General features: G+C 41.1%; 1 protein-coding gene across 1 annotated transcript in view; it reads left to right on the forward strand.

Moving 5' to 3' along the window:
* The window catches only part of LOC124778710, a 188921-nt gene extending 172618 nt beyond the window's left edge, over positions 1 to 16303 (forward strand). The window contains exon 9 of the mRNA XM_047253662.1: positions 16113 to 16303. Coding sequence (XP_047109618.1) covers positions 16113 to 16303 — 191 coding nt within the window. The remainder of the gene's footprint in view (positions 1 to 16112) is intronic.
* The last annotated feature ends 6952 nt before the right edge of the window (positions 16304 to 23255 follow it).

A 23255-nucleotide genomic window follows, 5' to 3' on the forward strand; every position in this document is an offset into this window, starting at 1 on the left:
CGTCAGTTGCAACTGTCCAGTGAGAGAAGAACATAGATGACATTGCAGGTAGTGTAGACTAAATGGCACGCAAACTCACAGAAATCATTACACTCGCGCAAAACACTTCAATTCCAACAATTCATAGCACAAAACAACAGTCAATACCATGGACCAACGAACTAACTCGACTTAAACTTGAGACAAGAAGAACCAGACAACTATACCAACGTACTATAGCTGAAAGGGATAGACAAATAAGACTACAAGCGTATTCGGAAGCCAAGGACAGGAACAAACAAAACTACTTAAGACTAGAACTGATTTCTGGAACAGACAAGTAGCGACACAAACGCAAACAAACATGTGGGAGGAACCCAACAAAATAATAACGGAAGAAATAAAGAGCCCACTAGTTATGGGTACGCTGAGACAGGACGACGGTACAGTGCCAAACGGATGGAGACAAACAGCACAATTCCTGCTGCATAAGTTCCTACCAGACGACAATACTGATGACGACACCTAACGTCAGTCGGTTCTACACACAGAATACACCATACTACACAAATACAGTCACCTGCCCATTTGCACAGGAAGAAGTCGCGCTAGCGATCACAGAAGTCAAAAGCACCCGGCCAGACGGTATCCACTCAGAGGACTAAATCAAATAACACCACAGATCACTCCATTTCTAACTACGCTGCTAAACGATGCATTAAGGCTGGGTAGAGAACCTCTAGTATGGAAAATCTCAAAAGCAGTCATAATCAAGAAATCACTAGACAGAGATCCGTCAGATCCAAAGTCATAGAGACAATCTGCCTAATAAATACCTTAGCCAAGATTCAAGAGAAACTGCTCTGTAAACGATTACAGGCACACAGAATCCTACATGGCCTTACCCCACACCAATTTGGATTTCGATCTGGTAAATCAACCGATGATGCTATAAACAGATCTCTCGAGATAGTACACACAACCCCCTCCAGATATTCTAAATCAATCATGGTCGACATTGCAGGCGCATTTGACAATATATGGTTGCCTGCAATGTTCCAGAGGTTAAGACATCTAGAGGTACCAGAAACTCTCTGAAAAACTACTGCAGGAATAGAACTATCGTTTGGCAAATGGACAGCCAGAAAGTGATCAAATGTATCACGAAAGGTTGTCCCCAAGGGCCGATCTGTGGTCCCATCTTCTGGGACATCGCATTGGAACTCCTTCTCCAGACACTGGAGGGACATGAAATGAGAGATGGGGTTGAAACTTACGCCGGTCATCTAATGGTGGCAATAGCTGCGAACAATAGGCCCCAGCTAGAAGAAAGAGCCAATGCCACACTACGACCATCATACAATGGTGCATCAACAATAAGCTCAAGATGGCGAAAAACATAATAACGTACACTCTGCTGAAGGGTCTCCTGCAGAGGAACGCCACAGTCAAAACCAAAAACACCAAAATTAAATGATCGCAGGTCACGCGCTATCTTAGGATCCACATCCACGAAAAACTAAACTTACAGCACATAAAAATCACGACAGACAAAGCAAAAAAAATATTCCACAAACTGGCAAGGCTAAACTCGGACTACTTCAGACTCCTCTTGTCAGTCATGAGAACATACCATTGTGCTCTCTTCGAATCAGTACTAAGCTTCGCCGCAAGCACATGGGCACACAAACTAAGCCTATCGACTAACAAGACAATTGTCAGACGTGGGCAGAGAATCCTATTATTGAGACTATCTGGGGCCTTCGGTAGCACCTCAGCTGAAGCACTGTGTGTGCCACTTGGAGTATTCCCGATAGATCTCACAATAAGATACAGAGCGGCGACGTACTAGCTAAAGATGGGGAGACAAGACCAGGTTCGGAAGATCACTGGTGTACCAATACAAACAATAAGCCAACTTAAGACGTGGCGACTGGATACCTTACAGGTTGAGTGGGACAATAGTGATAAGGGCCGGAGACTATACAACTACTTCCCCAACATAAGTGAAAGACTAAAACTTAGACATATCGATCCCAGCCGTGGTATGGTACACTTCCTAACGGGAGACGGCCCTTGTTCCATGCACTTGAACCGCGTGAGTCTGTGGCAGACACCTAGGTGCACATGTGGGGAAGAAGGTTCTCCTGAACATATCATCTTTTTCCGCGGACAATGCACAAACATAAGACACACACTATTCATAGATACATCAAACATTGACCAAACCACCAAAGACATGATTTACAACTGTGAACAATGGCCAACCGTTAATAAACTAACTGACAATATCTCCAAACCCACACAATACTTGATGACAAGATCGCACGGAAGGCAAGATGACAGGAAGTTCACAGGGTGGACGGGGATGAGGCTGCATCTGAAGAGTTGTCATCGGACTAGCGACTTAGGCGGTTTTTTGTTCTACTGATTTTTATTTGTATGAAGTAGTTTTCGGCTTCTTAGGCCGTCTTCAGATAACTACTGCATATTGTTTACAAGGAGCTTGTGTTCTTACGAACCAAACATTGTGGACTAAGATACAACGCAATTACATACGATCTTTAGTTGTGGTATTGTCTTTGGAATTGTCAAACGGATCTTTTGACTTTTTGTTCTGTAAAACTGTTCTTTAACATAAAATGGTACATCGCCTCACATCTATACCAATGTCAAAACAAAATTTCCAAACAGAAGTAGACACCATTAAATATATTGCATATGACAATGGCTATAACTCTGAATTAGTTGACAAAATCCTGCACAAGAAACAAAGAAGAAAAATCTTGCCCTACATTTATGCCCCCTCTGCAATAACAACTACACCAAAAACCAACTGGTGTACTATACCATATCTAGGTAAGCTATCAGACAAACTAGAGATACTACAGCTAATCTCCTATTTAACAGAAAGAACAAAACAGATAAACTAAGCAACAGTGGGGTCTACAAAATAACCTGCACTAACTGCAGGAAACTGTACAATGGTGAAACGGGCAGGGCCATATCAACAAGGCTGACTGAACATGAACGCAGCTGGAGATTAAATAAATCAGATTCCACCTTTGCTGAACATGTGCTCAAAGGAGGACACAAATATCTAACACACACAAAGTGCTACATATAGCCAACAAAGGCAGAAAACTCAGCGTACTAGAATCACTTAAAATTAACAAACACCTAGCCCTAAATCCCCAGCTGGTACTAAATGACCAATTGCAACTGAGCACATCACCACTCTTAAACTTTACACACTAAAGTAAACCTGCTACTAACCACAAAGTGTCCCAATAGTAAGCCGGCCGGTGTGGCCGTGCGGTTCTAGGCGCTTCAGTCCGGAACCGCGCTGCTGCAACGGTCGCAGGTTCGAATCCTGCCTCGGGCATGGATGTGTACGATGTTCTTAGGTTAGTTAGGTTTAAGTAGTTCTAAGTTCTAGGGGACTGATGACCATAGATGTTAAGTCCCATAGTGCTCAGAGCCATTTGTCCCAATAGTAAAGCCGGCCGAAGTGGCCGTGCGGTTAAAGGCGCTGCAGTCTGGAACCGCAAGACCGCTACGGTCGCAGGTTCGAATCCTGCCTCGGGCATGGATGTTTGTGATGTCCTTAGGTTAGTTAGGTTTAACTAGTTCTAAGTTCTAGGGGACTAATGACCTCAGCAGTTGAGTCCCATAGCGCTCAGAGCCATTTGAACCAGCCCAATAGTAAACAAATTCACACTCCATTATAATGTAATGTCCCTTACGTGTTTACAATCCTAAATGTAACTCAACTGTAACAATGTAATATTTGGTATATATTAATGTATAATTTTCTAATAACAAAGTTGTAATCGCCAAAGAAAAGATCGCTGTTGTACAACCAACAATTAATGTCCAGTGCAACTGTTCACAACAAAAACCAAAAAATTGTATATTTCTTATAATTTGCCTACTAAATAATTCTAATTGTTGTTATACATGGTACTGACAAACCATAAAATGTAATTTTTTATGTTAAAGAACGGTTTTAGAGAACAAAAAGTCAAAAGACCTGTTTGACAATTCCAAAGACAATAGCACAACTAAAGATCGTATGTAAGTGCGTTGTATCTTAGTCCAGAATGTTCGGTTCGGAGGAACACAAGCTCCTTGAACAATAGCCTGTAGTTATCTGAAGATGGCCTAATAAGCCGAAATATAGTTGATACAAACAAAAATCAGTAGAACAAAAAACCGCCTAAGTGTTATTCAACCCTCAATATGGAATTGTTCTGAAGCTACGGAAGAATCCATAAATAAGACTACTAGCGACTATACAATGTAAACGCATCTAGCTGTCTTCCAGGAAACCCTATACAATGTAAACACATCTAGCTGTCTTCCAGAAAACCAACTGGTCCAGTCCCACCAGGTCAGCAGTCGATAAGGTGCTTAATGTCAGGTAGCTCTCCGAGGGACCTTTGCCTCCTGGTGAGCAGCGACGTGCAGCCTGGCCAGAAGGATCTTAATTGTGGTTCCGCTGTACAGAGCCCAACCCGACAGATACGGGAGTAGATCGGGGAATACCACCGGAGAGGCTCAGTCGTCTGCGCAGCTAGAAGGAGCTAACGACCGGATGCGAATAGAAATTGGGAGCGGCCGTCACGGACTTGAATTCCTTCTAAGACCCTCACCGCCGCTCCAAATCGGTAATGGGACACACATTCTTTTGTCCTCCCTTACCTCTTCCTCTATCCATCTTTGCTTCTCGTAGTTAATAGAATTTCTTCTTCATTTGTACGGCTGGTCCCGACGGAGGTTCGAGTCCTCCCTCGGGCATGGGTGTGTGTGTTCGTTCTTAGGATAATTTAGGTTAAGTAGTGTGTAAGCTTAGGGACTGATGACCGTAGCAGTTAAGTCCCATAAGATTTCACACACATTTGAACACTTTTTTCTTCTTCATTGTTTAATGGTTTTGGATTAGTATTTGTGGAGGCGGGTGCCGGGGTAGTATTACACTACCGCCTCGGTCCCCGAACCCAGTCACAGCAACCAAGAGGCATTCACAGACACCATAAGCAATGAGACGGTGGGTCATTAAACAAAGCAGCAACTGAAAAAAAAAACTCCAGTGAGAGAGGAGGCTAGGCTATGGACGTCGACCGTCAGCACGCCAAGCTGTCTTCGATCGTCTATGGAACCACGAGTCTTCCGAAGCAACAATGATGGAGCGCAGAGGCCGCCATCACCCTGTAAGTCTGCTGGAGGCTTGACCTACATGACCTGGACATTGTCCGACATCCGCCTTCGAGTGGGTGAGCGCCACTTTTCCTCATCCCGTTCCTGTGGCAGACACAGATACTGCGCTGGTCGTATTGCTGTGACTTGAGCCTTCCGGCTTTCCTCTACTAAAGAGACACTGCTCCGCCGGCACAGCCGAGGCACGAAACTATGTAACACAAACCTGTATTATTGCCTAATAAATGTGTGATTGTCCATGATGTTTCCTTCGCACCCTCGACCGTAACTAGGACCTTACCACCGCATCCTACTTGGCTCCCTCCTGATGACTGTAGGAGCTGGGGACTGGAGCCCTATAGTATTCTGAAAGCTATGGTAGTAGAACTCTACTGCGCCCTTGGCACTTACAACACGACTTATATGTTACAAATTACATATTGCCAATCAAAGCGTATTCGGTAGCATAGTTCAGCGCTTAAGAGGGTGACATCTGTGCGTTAGGGCTTATTGATGTGAGATTCTCGACGTTGCACTGGGTGGTCAATCAGGGCAGAAATAAAGGTGTTGGACTGTCTGAAACTCACCACAACTGCGCAAGTCATATTGTACTGAGTGTGCTCGTTTTGAAAGATTTGCTTCCTATCTCATCCTAACAGTCAGTTTCGATAACGCAGATGTATTTTGTCACATCAAACTTTGTCTTTTCCAATCGAAAATGCGGAAACAGGCAGAGGTTCGCTAAGATAGCTTTGGGAAATCTTATGAAATCCATTAGTCGAATTAAATCTGGTGATGCTGTAGGCATTAGATTAGGAAATGAGACGCTTAAAGTAGTAAGATTTAAGTGTCAGGAAGTTGTTTCTGAAAGTATTGGTATGGAGTGTAGCCATGTATGGAAGTGAAACAGGGACGATAAATAGTTTGAAGAAGAAGAGAATAGAAGCTTTCGAAATGTGGTGCTACAGAAGAATGCTGAAGATTAGATGGGTAGATTACATTATTAATGAGGAGGTATTGAATTGAATTGGGGAAAAGAGGAGTTTGTGGCACAACTTGACAAGAAGAAGGGACCGGTTGGTACGACATGTTCTGAGGCATCAAGGAATCGCAAATTTAGCATTGGAGGGCAGCGTGGAGGGTAAAAATCGTAGAGGGAGACCAAGAGATGAATACACTAAGCAGATTCAGAAGGCTGTAGGTTGCAGTAAGTACTGGGAGATGAAGAAGCTTGCACAGGATAGAGTAGCGTGGAGAGCTGCATCAAACCAGTCTCAGGACTGAAGACCACAACAACAACAACAACATTACTTCGAAATGCTACTACCGTTTATTGGCTCTTAGGTCATTTTGTATTACAGAATTTAATTTAATACGATACTCTTTTCTGTATAACCGCTGTCTAAAGAGCGGTTACAGATGCTATGAAAGGAACAGTGAATGGAAGAAGACGAAGAAGAAGAAGACACTGAAGATACCAGATGGTGGTAGTATAGGAACAGGAAACAATTATGAGAAAACGAAGAGGGTAGCAGGACTGAACGGAGAGCAACATGTGAAGACCTGCCCTAGGGCAGAACACTGATGGTGATGTATATTAATCTTGTCAGCAACCTGGATGCGTAAGCCGTTAAGCTCTCTCACTTATCTGCCAATGCTATCTTCTGGATTGTGTTGACGGTACCAATACGCAAACTCTGTGATTTCGCAAGGCTTCTGTCAGTACTGTTGTGGCGGCGATTGAGATGGCTGTGGGTAGGCGCTGCCGCTCTCTCCCCTTGCGAAACCGCCTCTTCAGCGAGTAGCGTCTCCTCTCCGTGACGGAACGCTGTAGCCGATCAGTGACCACGCGGTGAGACGGCTGCCCTGCAAGGCTGGCCTCTCTTCGGGAACTCGGCTCAGGAACGGAGCGTAGCGTAGCGTAACTCTGTCACTTCTGGCAGTACTTTACATCCGTTCTCCTCCAAACATTCCTGGGTTAAACGAGAGAGGCGAAATTACATAGCTTTTGGGTCTTTGTAAAGGAAAATATATATAACAGCAGATTAAATCCGTATCCGTCTTAAGAGAGAGCTATTTACATGTAGAGTGAGAATGTACTTAATTCATTATAATAATTCAATTATTATAGTAATATAATACATATGCACATAAAATATAAATAAAATTTAAATAATAAATTAAATAAAATAAATAATAATAATAAAAATTAATATAAATAAATAAATAAAAACAAAAATAAATTAAATAAAATAAAATAATAAATAAAATATAAATAATTATAATAATTCATAATAAATTAGAGGCTTCTGGCATTTTCTGTGACCTGTCAGAAGCCTTTGACTGTGTGAACCACAGCATTCTCTTAAGTAAATTACAACATTATGGTATCATCGACAATGCTGCAAAATCTAACTAACATCAAACAAAGAGTGTCGTTGCAAAATACCTATGCAGTAAACAGTCAGTCTTCATGTGACTGGGAATTAATTACATATGATGTTCCTCAGGGTTCCATCTTGGGTCCATTGCTTTTAATTGTGTTCATCAATGACCTCTCGTCTGTTACGTTGTCAGATGCTAAGTTTCTTTTGTTTGCAGAGGGTATAAACATTGCAATAAGAAGCAATGTAAGTGCAGGTTTAGAAATGGCTGATAATCAAATTTTCACTGGCATTAATAAATGGTTTAAAGCTAACTCGCTGTCATTAAACATTGAAAGGTCCCGCTACAGGCAGTTCAGAACCTGTAAGAGATTTCCTTCCAGCATGTGTATAACATATGAGAACATGCAAATCGAAGAGGTCGACAGTGTTAAATTTCTGGGATTACAATTCGATAATAAATTCAGTTTGGAAGGGCATACCACAGAATTGCTCAAGCCCCTAAACAAGTCTGCATTTGCAGTGAGAATGATCTCGGATACAGGAATGTAACTATAAAGAAACTTGCATATTTTGCTTACTTTCATTCAATTATTCATACAGAATCATATTCTGGGGTAACTTGACAAACCGAGCAAAAGTTTTTGGCGTGCAACAGCGTGTAATAAGACTATTTTGTGGTGTAAATTCAAGAACATCATGTTGAACCCTATTCAGGGAACTTTATGTTCCAGCCGCTGCTACTCAGTATGTTTATTCCCTCATGAAATTTGTTACAAGTAATATATCTCTAGTTCCAACAAATAGCTTAATGCATAGTATCAATACCGAGAATAAGAAAAATTTACATTAAGATCTGAAATTACTTACTTTGGTCCAAAAAGGGGTCCAATACTCAGAAACACACATTTTCAATAAACTGCCAGCAACCATTAAAAATGTGGTTTCCAGTAAAGCACAGTTTAAACAGTTTGAAAGACTTTTTGATAGGCAACTCCTTCTACTCTATTTTCTAACTTGTTTCACACGCACAACAGTCATCTCATTTTTGGATCTATGGGATGAAAACTGAATCAAATCTAATAAAAAAGATTAAAAAGCACAAACAGTCATTAAACATCGATGTAGAGAAGCTTCCAAAATAGTTTTACTGCCCTGGTCGCAACTGATACATACTCTGGTTATTAGTTTCAACAAAGTTTTATTGCCACCTTCAGACCATCGGATACGTGAATCACAAAGCCCTTCGGAGACGCACATTGCCATCTGGCCCCTGTAAACATAAGGGTAAATTCACAGAAGAGACACTTCCATACGACACTAAGTACTCTAAAATAAAAGCCATTACTGTACCAGCAAGGGACAGAGGTGTCAGATACATCAGATAAAGCACATACACTGCTGTCATATGTATGACCGTCGATAACAGGCTCAGTTCTCAAGTACGTATGTGTCAACTTCAATGTGGGTAACATAAATTCTATTTTGGAAGCATTTTTACATTGATACAGAGATCACTCTTCTTCTGACATTGTCAGGTAATTACAATAAAATCGGTTATCAGAACCGTAAATGCCAGCTCGGGGCAGTACGTGAAAGTAACAATAAAGTCCTAGCACAGTGATCGATGCAAAGATGAATATCGAAGACGCCATCAATTGTCCCAAAGACGGGCGACGTGGAGCATATCCATAAAGCGCGTCTGTGGTGAGGTAGACGACAAGTCAGGTTGTACCAATGACGGACGCCGTCGTTGACCATGGAAACACGAACGTCAATGGAACACTCATCTTCAATAATTTGCCAGTAAACATAAAAAATTTAGTTACAAATAAAGATCAGTTTAAAAGGAGCCTGAAAGACTTACTAGTGGCCAACTCCTTCTACTTCATTGACGAATTTTTTAATAGAAACAAATGATGTATATATTCATACTATTAGTATTGTTAATTCAGCTAAAAAAAAAAAAGACATGTTACACATCCACAAGGATCTTCTCAGCACCGATCTATAGAATGAAAATCTAATCTAATCTAATCCAATGAGCCAAAGATGTACCGGAAAATTGTGACAGGAACACCGATGAACCGACCAGTGTCTCTCATTTTAGAAGCGGTCAGCCTAGGACTCCACGATAATAGTGGCACTTTTTTCTGTTATTCGAGAGCTGTCCAGAAAGCAACAGACGTTTTGAAATGAAAAATCATCAATATGGAAAAACTAAATGTTATTATAGACATTTTAAAGATACTCTCTTAAACTACTTTTATGTTGTTGTTGTTGTGGTCTTCAGTCCTGAGACTGGTTTGATGCAGCTCTCCATGCTACTCTATCCTGTGCAAGCTTCTTCATCTCCCAGTACCTACTGCAACCTATATCCTTCTGAATCTGCTTAGTGTATTCATCTCTTGGTCTCCCTCTACGATTTTTACCCTCCATGCTGCCCTCCAATGCTAAATTTGTGATCCCTTGATGCCTCAGAACATGTCCTACCAACCGATCCCTTCTTCTAGTCAAGTTGTGCCACAAACTTCTCTTCTCCCCAATCCTATTCAATACCTCCTCATTAGTTACGTGATTTACCCACCTTATCTTCAGCATTCTTCTGTAGCACCACATTTCGAAAGCTTCTATTCTCTTCTTGTCCAAACTAGTTATCGTCCATGTTTCACTTCCATATATGGCTGCACTCCATACAAATACTTTCAGAAACGACTTCCTGATACTTAAATCTATACTCGATGTTAACAAATTTCTCTTCTTCAGAATCGATTTCCTTGCCATTGCCAGTCTACATTTTATATCCTCTCTACTTCGACCATCATCACTTATTTTACTCCCTAAATAGCAAAACTCCTTTACTACTTTAAGTGTCTCATTTCCTAATCTAATTCCCTCAGCATCACCCGATTTAATTTGACTACATTCCATTATCACTACTTTTATATGTAATCGTTATTCAAATAGGCACATTTGACATACCGCGGCACAAGTTTTTCGATCCGTTTCTGTAAAAATCTGTCGCCTACGATTGCAACCACTGGTTTAAACCGGCATCCAGTTCGGTGTCAGTATCAAAGCGTTGTGTAGCGAGCCATATCTTCATTGCTGGAAAGAGTTGGCAGCCGCTCGGCGCCAAATCCGAGCTGTATAGTGGATGATCAAACACTGTCCACCCAAAACACCGCAGGAGATCTCGGGTGCACGTGCGCTGTCGTGGGGAAAAAAAAAAAACTCTGCTAGGTGTTCCTGACGCTTGTTTTGTAACGCTCGCATTAAATTTGTTATTGTTTGACAATACATTTCCGAGTTAATTGTTGAGTCACGTTCAACAAAATCAACGAGAATCACACCCTTCAAGTCCCAAACCACAGCAGCCATGATCTTTCTTGCTGACAGCGTCGGAAAATACTTCCTTGGTTTCTTGTGGGAATTTGCGGGTTGCCATTTCATCGACTGCCTTTTTGTTTCGGAGTTGACTTGCTTCACCCAAGTCTCGTACCCAGCTACGATACGATCGACAACTTCGTTACCATGTTTCTTGTTATCTTCTTCCTCTAGCGCTGCATTCACTCTCTCTTTTTGCGGTTTTTGGAATCCATCTAGCACAAAATTTGTGGTAACCAATCTTATCCACCACAATTTCATGCATCAAACTCCGCGAAATTTGAGAAAATGTTGCGAAAGTTCTGTAATCGTGAAACGACGAGTTTCACGAATTTTATCGTTCATTTTTAACACCAGTTCGTCAGTCGCAAGGCTAGGTCTACCACAACCGTCCTCACCGTGAACACTAGTACGGCCATTTTTAAAATCAATGTACCAACACGTCAGTCAGCCTTCACTCATTATTCTTTATCGTGCACATCACAAAGGTCGCGCGATGAATTTCAATTGGTTTTTAATTTTTTGCCAACAAACACGTAATCACAGAACGCAGCTCACAAGTGGCGGGATTTTCTACTTCAGCGCACGTTTTAACCTGTCACAGAGAGCAAAGACACAGACCACCCGCTACCACCGTTGGATGCGTACCGAGTGTAGGAACGTCAAGGCACCAAGATGGTGGCTACAGCCCTGCCCACCGCCACGATATATGAAAACGTCAATTGATTTCCGGATAGACCTCATAATGTATCGTCAGTCAATATTAGGTGACGATAGGCTCCAAGGCGCCCATCTCCATGACAACTGTCGGCGTCGCCTACAGTCGTCTCTACATCGATCACGACGCTACGACTTTGTTGTTCTTCCACGTAGTGCCCCATAGGTGGCAGCGGCAGTTCTTACAATCGATTTTTATAGATTGTCTATGCATTTTATCTATATTTTTTCACGTGTAACTAATGTATATAGTAGATAATTTTGATGTATTTTTTAACCTTCTATTTTATACATTTTCTTCTATAATGCACCAAGACTGATTATTCCAAGCTTTTTCGTACATTATCTTCATATAAATAGCCTTATTGGCACCTTCTGTGGTGATGCAATAGGCGACGGGCGGAACTCCCAATTATTTAACGCGTATCGTTCCTATGCTATCCAGCACTCGACGAATATGTCTCTTGTTATGTGTTCGTCCTCCGCTAGACGTCTCTGCACACCATCTAAGGGTACAAACCTTCCTGTATGTTGCTATAAATTTTCTGTTTACATGTTCTTATCACTTACTTCTCTTTGTTCCTGTCGCCCTTTAACGAAAATATTATCTACATTTCAGAGAACATAATAACATGACGATAATCGTCAAGATTGAAACCGGCTACCATTAAAACCAAATATTCTAAAAAAATATTATTGTGATCAAGAACGATTTTTTTTCTTCTAACTCTATAATGTGTGTTCTTCTTCTGCACTTACAGTCTAAGCAAAATGTATGCACTGACGTCATAGTCAGAGATATTACCATCCTTTGTTAGGTCTGTTCTCCCTCGCGGCTTATAAAACTTGACTACTATAGTCGACATAAACCTCCTGAGAGAATTCAGCTCTCCCGCCGGAGGTTCGAGTCCTGCCTGGGGCATGGGTGTGTGTGTTGTTCTTAGCATAATTTAGTTTAAGTAGTGTGTAAGTCTCGGGAACGATGACCTCAGCAGTTTGGTTCCATAGGAATTCACACATTTGAACATTTGAAGAACTCAGCTACTCTGTACGAGTAGATATTTAAGGTAATTCTTATTTTTTGTTCCGTCTCAGCTGCATACTTACTTAATTCGATTACACGTTTCGAGCACTCTGGGTCACCTTCAGATCTGAAACAAAGTAAAACTAAATATGTACCATCTAATATTTTACAATAGTAGAAAAGAAAACCACTGTACATGAATATATAATTTACCTAAGTAACTGCATCAGCAACCCGTCTTGTCTACTCAGAACAACATATCAGAGTACTGTATTTTGCAACTGCAATCAATGTTTTAAATAATTATATGTTGGAGGTAGGTGGTAGGAGAGGGGAGGGGAGGTGGTGTGAGGCTGTTTGGAGGAGTGGAAAGGAAGGGAGGGATTGGTAGGGATGTCATGACTTTAACAAGAGAGGTCGTGTTAAAATTACAGAACGTATAATCAGGTAAAACTTCTCGCTGAAACACCAATAGTGCAGAACAACGCTTATATAAAATATAAGGGGTATGAAATAGTGATGAAATGTCCGTCTGATTAGCTGAGTGAAGCGTTTTCGGTCCGTGGGCTGCGTGCTCTCTGTAATAAAAAAACTGAGTCAAGGAATCAATCAACGATCAACTTGAACGGATGTCTTGGGACGTCCGCCCAGACCAAACGCAACGAACTACATCGAACAAAAAAAAAAGTGGTTACCTGTTTGCCTCCCATGCAACGGGCCCGGGTTCGATTCACGGCCGGGTTGGTGATTTTCTTCGCACGTGGACTGTGTGTTGTGCTGTCCTCATCATTATTTCATCCTCATCACCGGCACGCAAGTCGCCCAATGTGGCGTCGACTGAAATAAGACTCGCACTCGGCGGCCGAACTTCCCCGGATGGGGCCTCCCGGTCTTCAATGCTTTACGCTCATTTCATTTCATTTTATCAGTGATGAAATAGTGAAATTATAAAATAAACTGAGGGGGGATTGAGAGTGGGCAAAGAAGGCAAGGGTGGCGGAAGGCGGGGGGCTGAGGATGCTTGGGGTTCTATAAGAAAGGGTTTTACACTAAAATTCCAAAAAGCCAATAATGTAAAAGCCTTCTCTTAAGATACGAGAATGGATGCGTAGAGCTGTAAAAGGCGGATAAAACAGTAGATTTTAAAACTGGAAATAAAGTAAGGAAACCTGAATAAGCACCTGAAGACACTCAAATTGTCAAAGTTTGGAAGTATAGCGTCGTAAATTCTTACTCTGAAAGTACAAAAATAAAATTCTGTAAAGATTTTTTTCGTTAAATTATTAAAAGTATAGGCCTAGAACAATGGATGTATAAATAGTGAAAAATATAAACATTGTAAAATTACAGAGGTGGAGTTATGTAGAGGACCTAGAACCACATGAAGTGTCATTAAACATTATGAGTTAGAAAATGGAAACATTGTAAGTATAAGACCGTGAAAAGTATTAAACAATAAATTATAACAGCGAAATTCCATGCAGCAACTTAAGTTATAGGGAAACAGGGTGCGACGATTATGATTAACTGCATTTGCTTCTGCTTGGTGGCGCTGCACAGCGCGCAGTTTCGCAGTACCGTGCAGGCAAGTGGACAGTTGGAAGAGAATTTCAAAGTTTCTATAAAAATACGCTGTTAATGATGATTTAATGTTGTCAGGCTCTTGTAAACAGTGTGTAAAAATCTCAGTTTCTTCCAACATTGTCGGGAGGTGTCCCTTAAGTTCAGTGTGCAGCATTTCTAAATGCGTGACTTGGCACCCTTAAAGAATCAAGATAGCATATTTTTGATCCGTGATTGATAGGTTATTAAAATTGGCACTAAACGAGCGTGAGAGGAATAAAGAAATCGCTATAATAAAGCAAGTTGCAGAGTGCAGTCGTTATCCATTCTCAACACTTAACCAACACGCTTTCCTGTCAGTTGAAGCCTTTGAATTTGAAATTCTCGTTAATTGATTTTATTTTTGTAACAGATGATGGAAGAAGACGCTTCCACGTGTTTCACTGAGATTGTTTCAGCCGAATATACCTCTGTAGATGGATTGTCTTCTGATTCTGTGTCAGACTGCTGTACCGAGTCTGAGGATAATATCACAAGTGAGCAATCTTGGTGATTCAGATGGTGCAGATTCAGGCCTGTCTAATTTTTTCATAAGAGTACAAAATGAAGGAAGGCTCCTGCCAATCAGAGAGTCAAAGCTAGAAGGAGAAATATCGTAACTCGTCTTGCTGGAGTAAAGATTGGGATCATCGTTTCTCGACGCTAATAGATATCACACTTATTAGTGCTATTACAGTCAGTACAAACATAAAAATTGGTAAAGATAAGGAAAAGAATAAGAATGACAGGTCTGCCTATTTGACTGAAGTAAAAGCCATCATTGACCTTTCGATTTTAGCAGGATCCATTCTCTCAGGTCGCGGAAAAATTCCCAGCATGTGGAATACATAGAGAACGAGAATTCAAGCTTCTCCAACAACAGTCACTTTGAAGCGTTTCCAGTTTCTTCTGAGGTACATAAGGTTCGATTACATAAACACTGGACCACAACGTAAACAAAAAGACAAACTGACACCAGTTCGGTTTATATTTGAACATTTCACACATAACAGCAGAGCCAGTTACGTACGTTCTGAATATCTGACAGAAAAAGAGCAGCTTATTCCATTCGCAGGTCGCTGTAGCTCTCGACGCTATTTACAAAGTAAACTGGCCAAGTATGGCTTCAAATTCCTCTCTCTATCAGTTGCGTACACTCGGTACACTATTTCCACGGAGATTTACGTTGGAAATCAACATGATGGACATTACTTGTTGTCCTCCTCTGCAGCTCACGTCATTATGCGACTGGTAGAAAAATTTGGAAATTTGTGGTGAGGTTCTATGGGACCACACTGCAGAGGTCATCGGTCCCTAAGCCTACACACTACTTAATCTAACTTAAACTGACTTACACTATGGACAACACACACACCCATGCCCGAGGGAGAACTCGAAACTCCGACGGGGGGAGTCGCACGGACAGTGACAAGGCACCCTAGACCGCGCAGCGATTTGTAAACGAATTTTCCGTAGCTATCACGTGGCGCATTCAGATAGCTGCACCATCCTTATGAGAAATACAAAATTGCCTTTTATGTTCCCACAGCATGGTTTCCCAATGGTTTGTGTTGGTCTCGGATGTGCAGACCGGTGCAGTCGTTTACGAAACACGGTGTTTCGACAGCGTACCTTGCCGTCATCCACAGGTGATCCTGTAGATGGCGGCACGTTGCGCTGTCGAAATGTCGCGTTTTGTAAACGACTGTTCCCAGCTGGACTCCTAAGAACAATACACACTGTTGATTCGCCGGGAAAGCTCGAGTTTCATAATGTTTACAGTTCGTGACTGGTTGTCAAACACTTTTTGTTTGTTTCAGGTATTTTCAGACGTGCATATAATCCAATGAAGAAACGCGTTGTAGCGCCCGAAAATCACAGAGAAAGATGTCACAATTGGGCTTGGATGCAAACATACGAGAAACCGGGTCGTTCAAGCCGCAAAGACTTGTTCGCGCTGCAGAATTTGATGCGATACCGTTCAGTCATGTGGCAGCAGATTCCTCAATAAGCAGCATTTACAACACTGTCACAAACAGCGCAGCAGGCAGTGGAAGTATTATGATTATCAAGTCAGTGTTTCGTTCCATCAGTAGATTATCCAACGCAATAATATGATGTTGGAATTCCCACAGTTTGTGTTGTCACTATATTTCGGTAGCGTGGGTGTTTTCAGCTGTAGCAGTAGCCACGTATGAAATACTGAAAATTCGCACGCCAAATTCTACTCGAATCACCTGCAACAATACACTTTCAAACTTGCGGACCAGAATTGTACTACTTCAGTTGACACAACCTAATTTGCTGCGCCGTTATCAGGCTTCCTTTGCTGGATTATTCGGCACTGTGTTAAATATTTGGCGTTTCGAGAGGTTTCGAGTCGCGAACCCAATGCAATCTTCGTGGAGCCATTGTTGAAACAACACTGCCTGGAATCATCGTCAGAGATCTTCTTTCTCACAGCCAGTTTGTACACCACTGCGCTGTTCCAAGACAGTATTTTGTATGTTTATGGAGATTTACGATATGGAGTATGATCCCTCAAATCTGTCGTGGCATCTTTTCCTGGCTTGGTTGGTTCCCAAACAGGCCTATGACCTCAGGAAGACCGAACACAGCTCCATCTTCGCATTATGGCAAATGGGCGTCACAGCCAATGTAACTCTCTGACGCTTTCATAGAAACAATTAATGTAAAGTGTTTTCCAAACACGAAACTTAATAACTTTGTGATAGTTATTTAGTTACGTCTTTAATAGTAGATGTAATAGGTGACTTCTGAATTATGGTCACAGCAAGTACCTAAAAGATGCTGTCGTGTTTATGAAAGTCACATGCCAAAATTATTAAGAATCTTAATATTTAGCTGTAGTTTTAAAGAATATATATTACAGTTACCCTCTTAAACCAAATTGGTAGCTATTACAGTTGTATATCGTGGTAGTATTTAGAGCTTTTCCTTACGAAATCAATCGTATTTCTACGTTTACGACGATCTACAGATCGTTCATCCTGAACTCATCTTAAAGGAACGATTTAGAGCAACAAATCTGCGTTGTGACGATCATCACATTGTGAATTCAAAATTGAATTCGTTGTGATGGACCCCAGTCCATCACTATCATGATCGTCGTCGTACCACAAGGCAGTTGACCTTAAATGCCTACGGCACATTTATCATTGCACTGTCGCCTTCAACTAGATCATTGTTATATCTGTCTCTCTGTCCTAACAACACTCAAGATTCATCTCTCCTATGCGCACAAAGGAACCCAAAGTTTTTCAATGATTTGCGCATTAAAATCAGTCTTTCACTGCCGTAACTGAAACTAGTAATACACCCATTTCAAAGAAACTGGAAGGTTACTTACGAAATATCTATTTAGTTTAATAAAAATACTTCATGTCACTTTCATTCTTATGTTTATTTCTTTTAGTTTTGATGTCTTGATTAGACATTGTTTTATTGTTACCTTGGTGTTTGAGCTTGTTCTCAAATTTGTTCTAACAAGTTCTTCCACAAGCCCTTGGGCTATATCTTTATTAGCTGCAAACAGCGCATTGTCATCAACAAAAGGTAGCTAGTTCAGGTGTGTTAAGGTCTAGGGGTAGTTCCTTTGATTAGCCTTTCTTTAGTAATCAGAACCTTATGGGTCCCAAGTTCAAACACAGTCATTGGTTAAATTTTGAGTAAAAATCATTATCAATGGCAGCTAAAGACTTCAGTGTATGAACCCACACTACCAATGGCCTTCTCAAACAGGACATAGGAGCAGACAGAGGTTTAGGGCACTCTCTTGCCCTTGGTACAGGAAACAGCTCCAAAAAATCCGGAAGTATCAGCAATGATCAACTAAATGAGGATGCAGAAGACAAGAAAACCAGTGCATTAGAGACACACAATGTGTATCCACAGGACACGTGGCCTGTAACTCGAAATGGGCGATGATTACGCCTCCATTGGCAAGAGATTCTGGATTAGTCACCTGTTTGGATCTGTGGGAGGGGACTGCCAAAAGGGAGCTGACCATGATGAAAAGGTGGAGTAACCAACGAACATTCTATGAATCGGAGTTGGAGGAGTCTGAACGTAGTAGGAAAGCTAGAAAAATCAGAAAAGGAAAATCCAGAGGCTCAGTCTAGAAACAGTAGGGGTCAGCGAATACAGAAAGAAGATACGGATTTCTGCTCAGACAATATACGGTAATATCATGGGAATAGGATTCGTTATTAATAGGAAAGTAGGGCAGAGAGTGATCAAGCGAGAATAGTTTTGTGATAAAGATGTTCTCATCAGGTTCGACAGCGAACCAAAGCCGACAAAAATAGTTTAGGTATACATGCCGATGTCGCCGGTGAAAGATAAATAGTATATGACGATACTGAATGCGTAATTCAATATGTAAAGGGAGATGAAAATCTAATAGTCGGGAACTGGAACGCAGTTGTAGGGAAAAGAATCGAGGAAAGGGTTACGGGAAAGTATGGGGGAAGCAGTAGGAATGAGAGAGGAAAAAGACGAATTGTGTTCTGCAATAAATTTCAGAGGATATTAACGAATACTTGGTTCAAGGAACACACGAGGAGGAGGCATACTTGGAAAAAAAAATGGAATGCAAGGTAGATTCCAGCTGGATTACGCCATGGTCAGAAAGGAAATCCGAAATCAGATTGTAAGGCGTAAGGCGTACCCAGGAGCAGATATAGACTCAGATCATAATTTAGTCATGATGAAGAGGAAACTTAAGTTTAAGAAAACTTCAACTGATCGGCGAAAGAAGGAAGTTCAAAAATGTTCAGGAAAGACAGGAATTAAGCAGCATAAATTGCTTAGGAATGAAATAAATAGGAAATGCGAGGCAGGTAAGGCGAAATGTTTGCATCAAAAAGGGAAAAAATCGAAAAAGACATGATCGTCGGTAGGACTGACTCAGCATATAGGAAAATGAAAACAAACTTCGATGAAATAATAAGGAAGGATGGTAACAGTAAGAGTGCAACAGGAATTCAACCGTTAAACGCAATGAAAGAATGGATAAGTAGAAACAGTACACTGAAGATCCCTATTGAGAGGAAGGATTTGTCTGACAACACGATAGAAGAAGAAACTGGAGCCGATAAGGAACATACAGGGGATCTAGCATTAGAGACCGAATTTAAAAGAGCCCAGAAGACTTCAAATCAACCAAACCAGAAGGGGTAGATAAGATTCAGTCAGAATTTAAAAATCATTAGGTGGAAATAGCAACCAAACAATTATTCAATTTGATGTATAGAATCTATGACACTGGTGACGTACCATCAGTCTTTCGGAAAAATATCGTCCATACACTTCCGAAGATAGCAAGGGCAGACAGGTACGAAAACTATCGCACAATCAGTTTAACATCTCATGCATCCAAGCTAGTGAAATGAATAACATACAGAAGAATGTAAAACAAATGTGACGATCTGTTAGATGACGATCAGTTTGGTTTAGGAAAGTTAAAGGCACCGAAGAGGCAGTACTGTTTTTGCGCTTGATAAGGGAAGCAAACTGAGGAAAAATCGAGACACGCTCACAGTATTTGCCGATTCAGAAAACGCGTTCGACAGTGGAAATGATGCAAGGCGTTCGAAAAAGTTGGAAGTAAGCCACGGGGAAAGACGGTTGATGTACAATAAGTACAAGAACCAAAAGGAAAATTAAGATGGGATACCAAGAACGAAGTGCTCGGAATAAAACAGGTGTAAGACATGTATCCAGTCGTTCACCTCTGCCATTCAACTTGTACATTGAAGAAAGACTGAAGAATGGTATTAAAATTCAGGATGAAAGGATATCAATGATAAGACTTTCTGATGACATTGCTATCCTCACAGAAAGAGGAGAAGAATTACAGGATATGTCGAATGGCAGTCTAATGGGCACGGAATATTGCTGAGAGTAAATGGAAGAAAGACGAAAGTAATGAGAATCAGCAGTAATGATAATAGCGAGAAACTTAACGTCAAAATGGGTGATCACGAAAAAGATGAAGTTTAAGATACTCTGCTGTCTTGAAAGCACAGGACATACGACATACGAAGCAAGGAACTCGTAAAAAGCAGACTAGCACAGGCAAAGAGGGCATTCCTGGTCAGGAGAAGTATACTAGTGTAAAATACAGCCCTTAATTTGAGGAAGAAATTTCTGATATCGTACGTGTGGAGCACAACATTGTATGATACTGAATAATGGACTGTGGAGAAACCTGGAACAGAGCAGAATGGAAGAGTTTGAGATGTGGTGCTACAGAAGGATATTGAAAATCAGGTGGACTGATAAGATAAGGAATGCTGAGGTTCTCTGTAGAATAGGCGACGGACGGAACATATGGGAAACACTGAGAAGAAAAAGGGACAAGAGGATGGGTCGTGTTACGGCATCGGAAAAATAACCTCCATGATATTAGAGGGAGCTGTAGAGAAATACAGCAAATAACTGAGGACATGAGCTGCAACCGCTACACCTAAGATGAGGGGTCTGGCACGGGAGAGGCCGCATCCGGTAAGAAGATCTATGAATAACGAAAGAAAGAAAGGAACACTTCTTCATCGTTCCTAGTTTAAATATATGAAAGCTCAGTATATGGCTGCTGAGAATAGTTTTTTTTCCCTTTCAGATGTGGAAAAATTACAGCATTGTTCCAGACATTTTGCAGCTATTATTTATTATTTACACGAATTGGCCAACTAAGGACCGCGTTACAAATTTTATTTCATGTTGAATTTTTTCTTTCTCTTCTCTCGGGCTGCCCTTCTGCCAGCTGCCATTTTTCCAGATATTCAGCTGTTAGTTTTCTGTTGGTCTTCGGTTTTGGAGCCTCCTGAAAAACCTAGAATTCAGTTATTACCTTTCTGTATTTGTCCCTATTCATTGCGTCCATTTGTGTAAGTCCAAGTTCAGCGAGGTCTTTCTTTATTCCTTGCAACCAAGAGTTGGGGGTTTTCCTCTGTTGAAGATTTTCTTCGTTAATCTGCCATCATCCATTCTCACTAGATGACCAAAGAACATCAGCCTTCTCTTTCTCATTTCCGTTGTGACAGCTTTAACAAATTAGTAGATCTTGTCATTACTCATCTTTACCCATTTTTCACCAATTTTTTTGTGTCCACCAAGAATCTTCCTCAGAATTACTCTTTCCTTCTTCTCGAGCTCATCTGTTAGTCCTTTGTTCTTGGGGGAGAGTGTTTCTACTGCAAATTAAACTTTTCTCGTCACTGTATTGTAGTGTAATAACTTTGCATTTCGAGATAGGTAGTTTTTGTTGTACTGTTTCTATGTTAAAATGTGTGCCCTCCTAAGTTTAGCTACTCGAAGTTTGACAGCTTCTTTTTCTATGTCAGTATCCGTTATGGTTTTTCCCAAATATTGAAAGTGTTTGACCCTTTCGATACATCCAATAATTGTGTGCAATTCTTTGATTTCCTTTTAGACATGAATTTAGTTTTTTCTTGTGATATCTGTAAACCAAATTTAGCTGCATGCTTTGCTAAGATTTCTATTTGTTTCATTGCATCTGCTATATTTGTGGATAGGAGAGCAATATCATCTGCGAAAGCTAGTGCATGTATCGTAAGGCCTTTAACTGATTCTACAAAAGAAATTCGCTTTATTTTTTGTTGTGTGTATTCCTCCAATGTCTCCCTCATAATCTTTTCCAAAGTGATGTTGAACAGAATTAGGGAAAGTCAATCCCCTTGTCTCAAACCCATTTGGATTTTAAAAGGTTTTCCATTTTTACCTCATCGAATGGGTTTATACACTTCATCCGACATTCGTTCTGGAGCGTTATTATTTTTGTTATTATCTATCAGTGATTGTAATTCATTTCTTTAAACACCATTTAGAAAAACGTGGAATGCTTGGACAATTTTGGTACTTACTGTGCCACCTACCATCTGCTGTCTCATATACCATTATTTTTTTGTGTCATATGTTTATTCTTGAATTGGACGGACTTCGTAGTTACAACTGCTAAATCTCACTATTTTAAGTTTCTACGGCATATAAAAGTTCAGTATCATGATTGTCTTACACGAATATGGCAGAATAGGATTTAGTCTACAGCCATAAAATTTCATGTGACCTTGTGTTTCTTCTTTCTCATTTTTAATCCAGTTTTAATCTTCTTTAATACATTAAATGAATTCGCAACTGCGAATAAGGACAACCATCAGCTGTGGAACGGAACGACGACAATGAAAACTTTTGCCGGACCGGGACTCGAACCCGCACTTCCCGCTTATCGCGAGCGATCGCCTTACCATTAGGCTATACGTGCACGACTCACAACCAGACTCATCCTCTACATGCGTCTAGGAACTGTACGCTTACATCCACTATATTATATATTCCCGTACAGGTCAGACGTACTTGAAAGCCGCTTGCCTGGTATCAGCAGATAAATACACTGAACCACCAAAGAAATTGGTATAGACAAGTGTATTCAAATACAGACACATGTATAACAGGTATAATACGCCTATACAGCACAACAGGTGCCTGGCGCAGTTGTCAGATCGGTTACTGCTGCTACAATGGCAGGTTATCAAGATTTGAATGAGTTTGAACGTGGTGTTATATTCTGCGCATGAGCGATGGGACACATCTCCGAGGTAGCGATGAAGTGGGGATTTTCCCGTACAATCGTTTCACGAGTCTACCGTGAATATCAGGAATCCGGAAAACATCAAATCTCCGACATCGCTGCGGCCGGAAAAAGATGCAAGAACGGAACCAACAACGACCGAAGAGAATCGTTCAACGTGACAGAAGTACAACCCTTCCGCAAATTTCTGCAGATTTCACTGCTGGGTCATCGACAAGGGCCAGCGTGCGAACCATTCAACGATACATAGTCGATATGGGCTTTCGGAGCCGAAGGCCAAATCTCGTGCCCTTGAAGACTGCACGACACAAAGCTTGACGCCTCGCCTGGG

This window comes from Schistocerca piceifrons, chromosome 1, assembly GCF_021461385.2.
Source record: "Schistocerca piceifrons isolate TAMUIC-IGC-003096 chromosome 1, iqSchPice1.1, whole genome shotgun sequence".
Lineage (NCBI taxonomy): Eukaryota > Metazoa > Arthropoda > Insecta > Orthoptera > Acrididae > Schistocerca > Schistocerca piceifrons.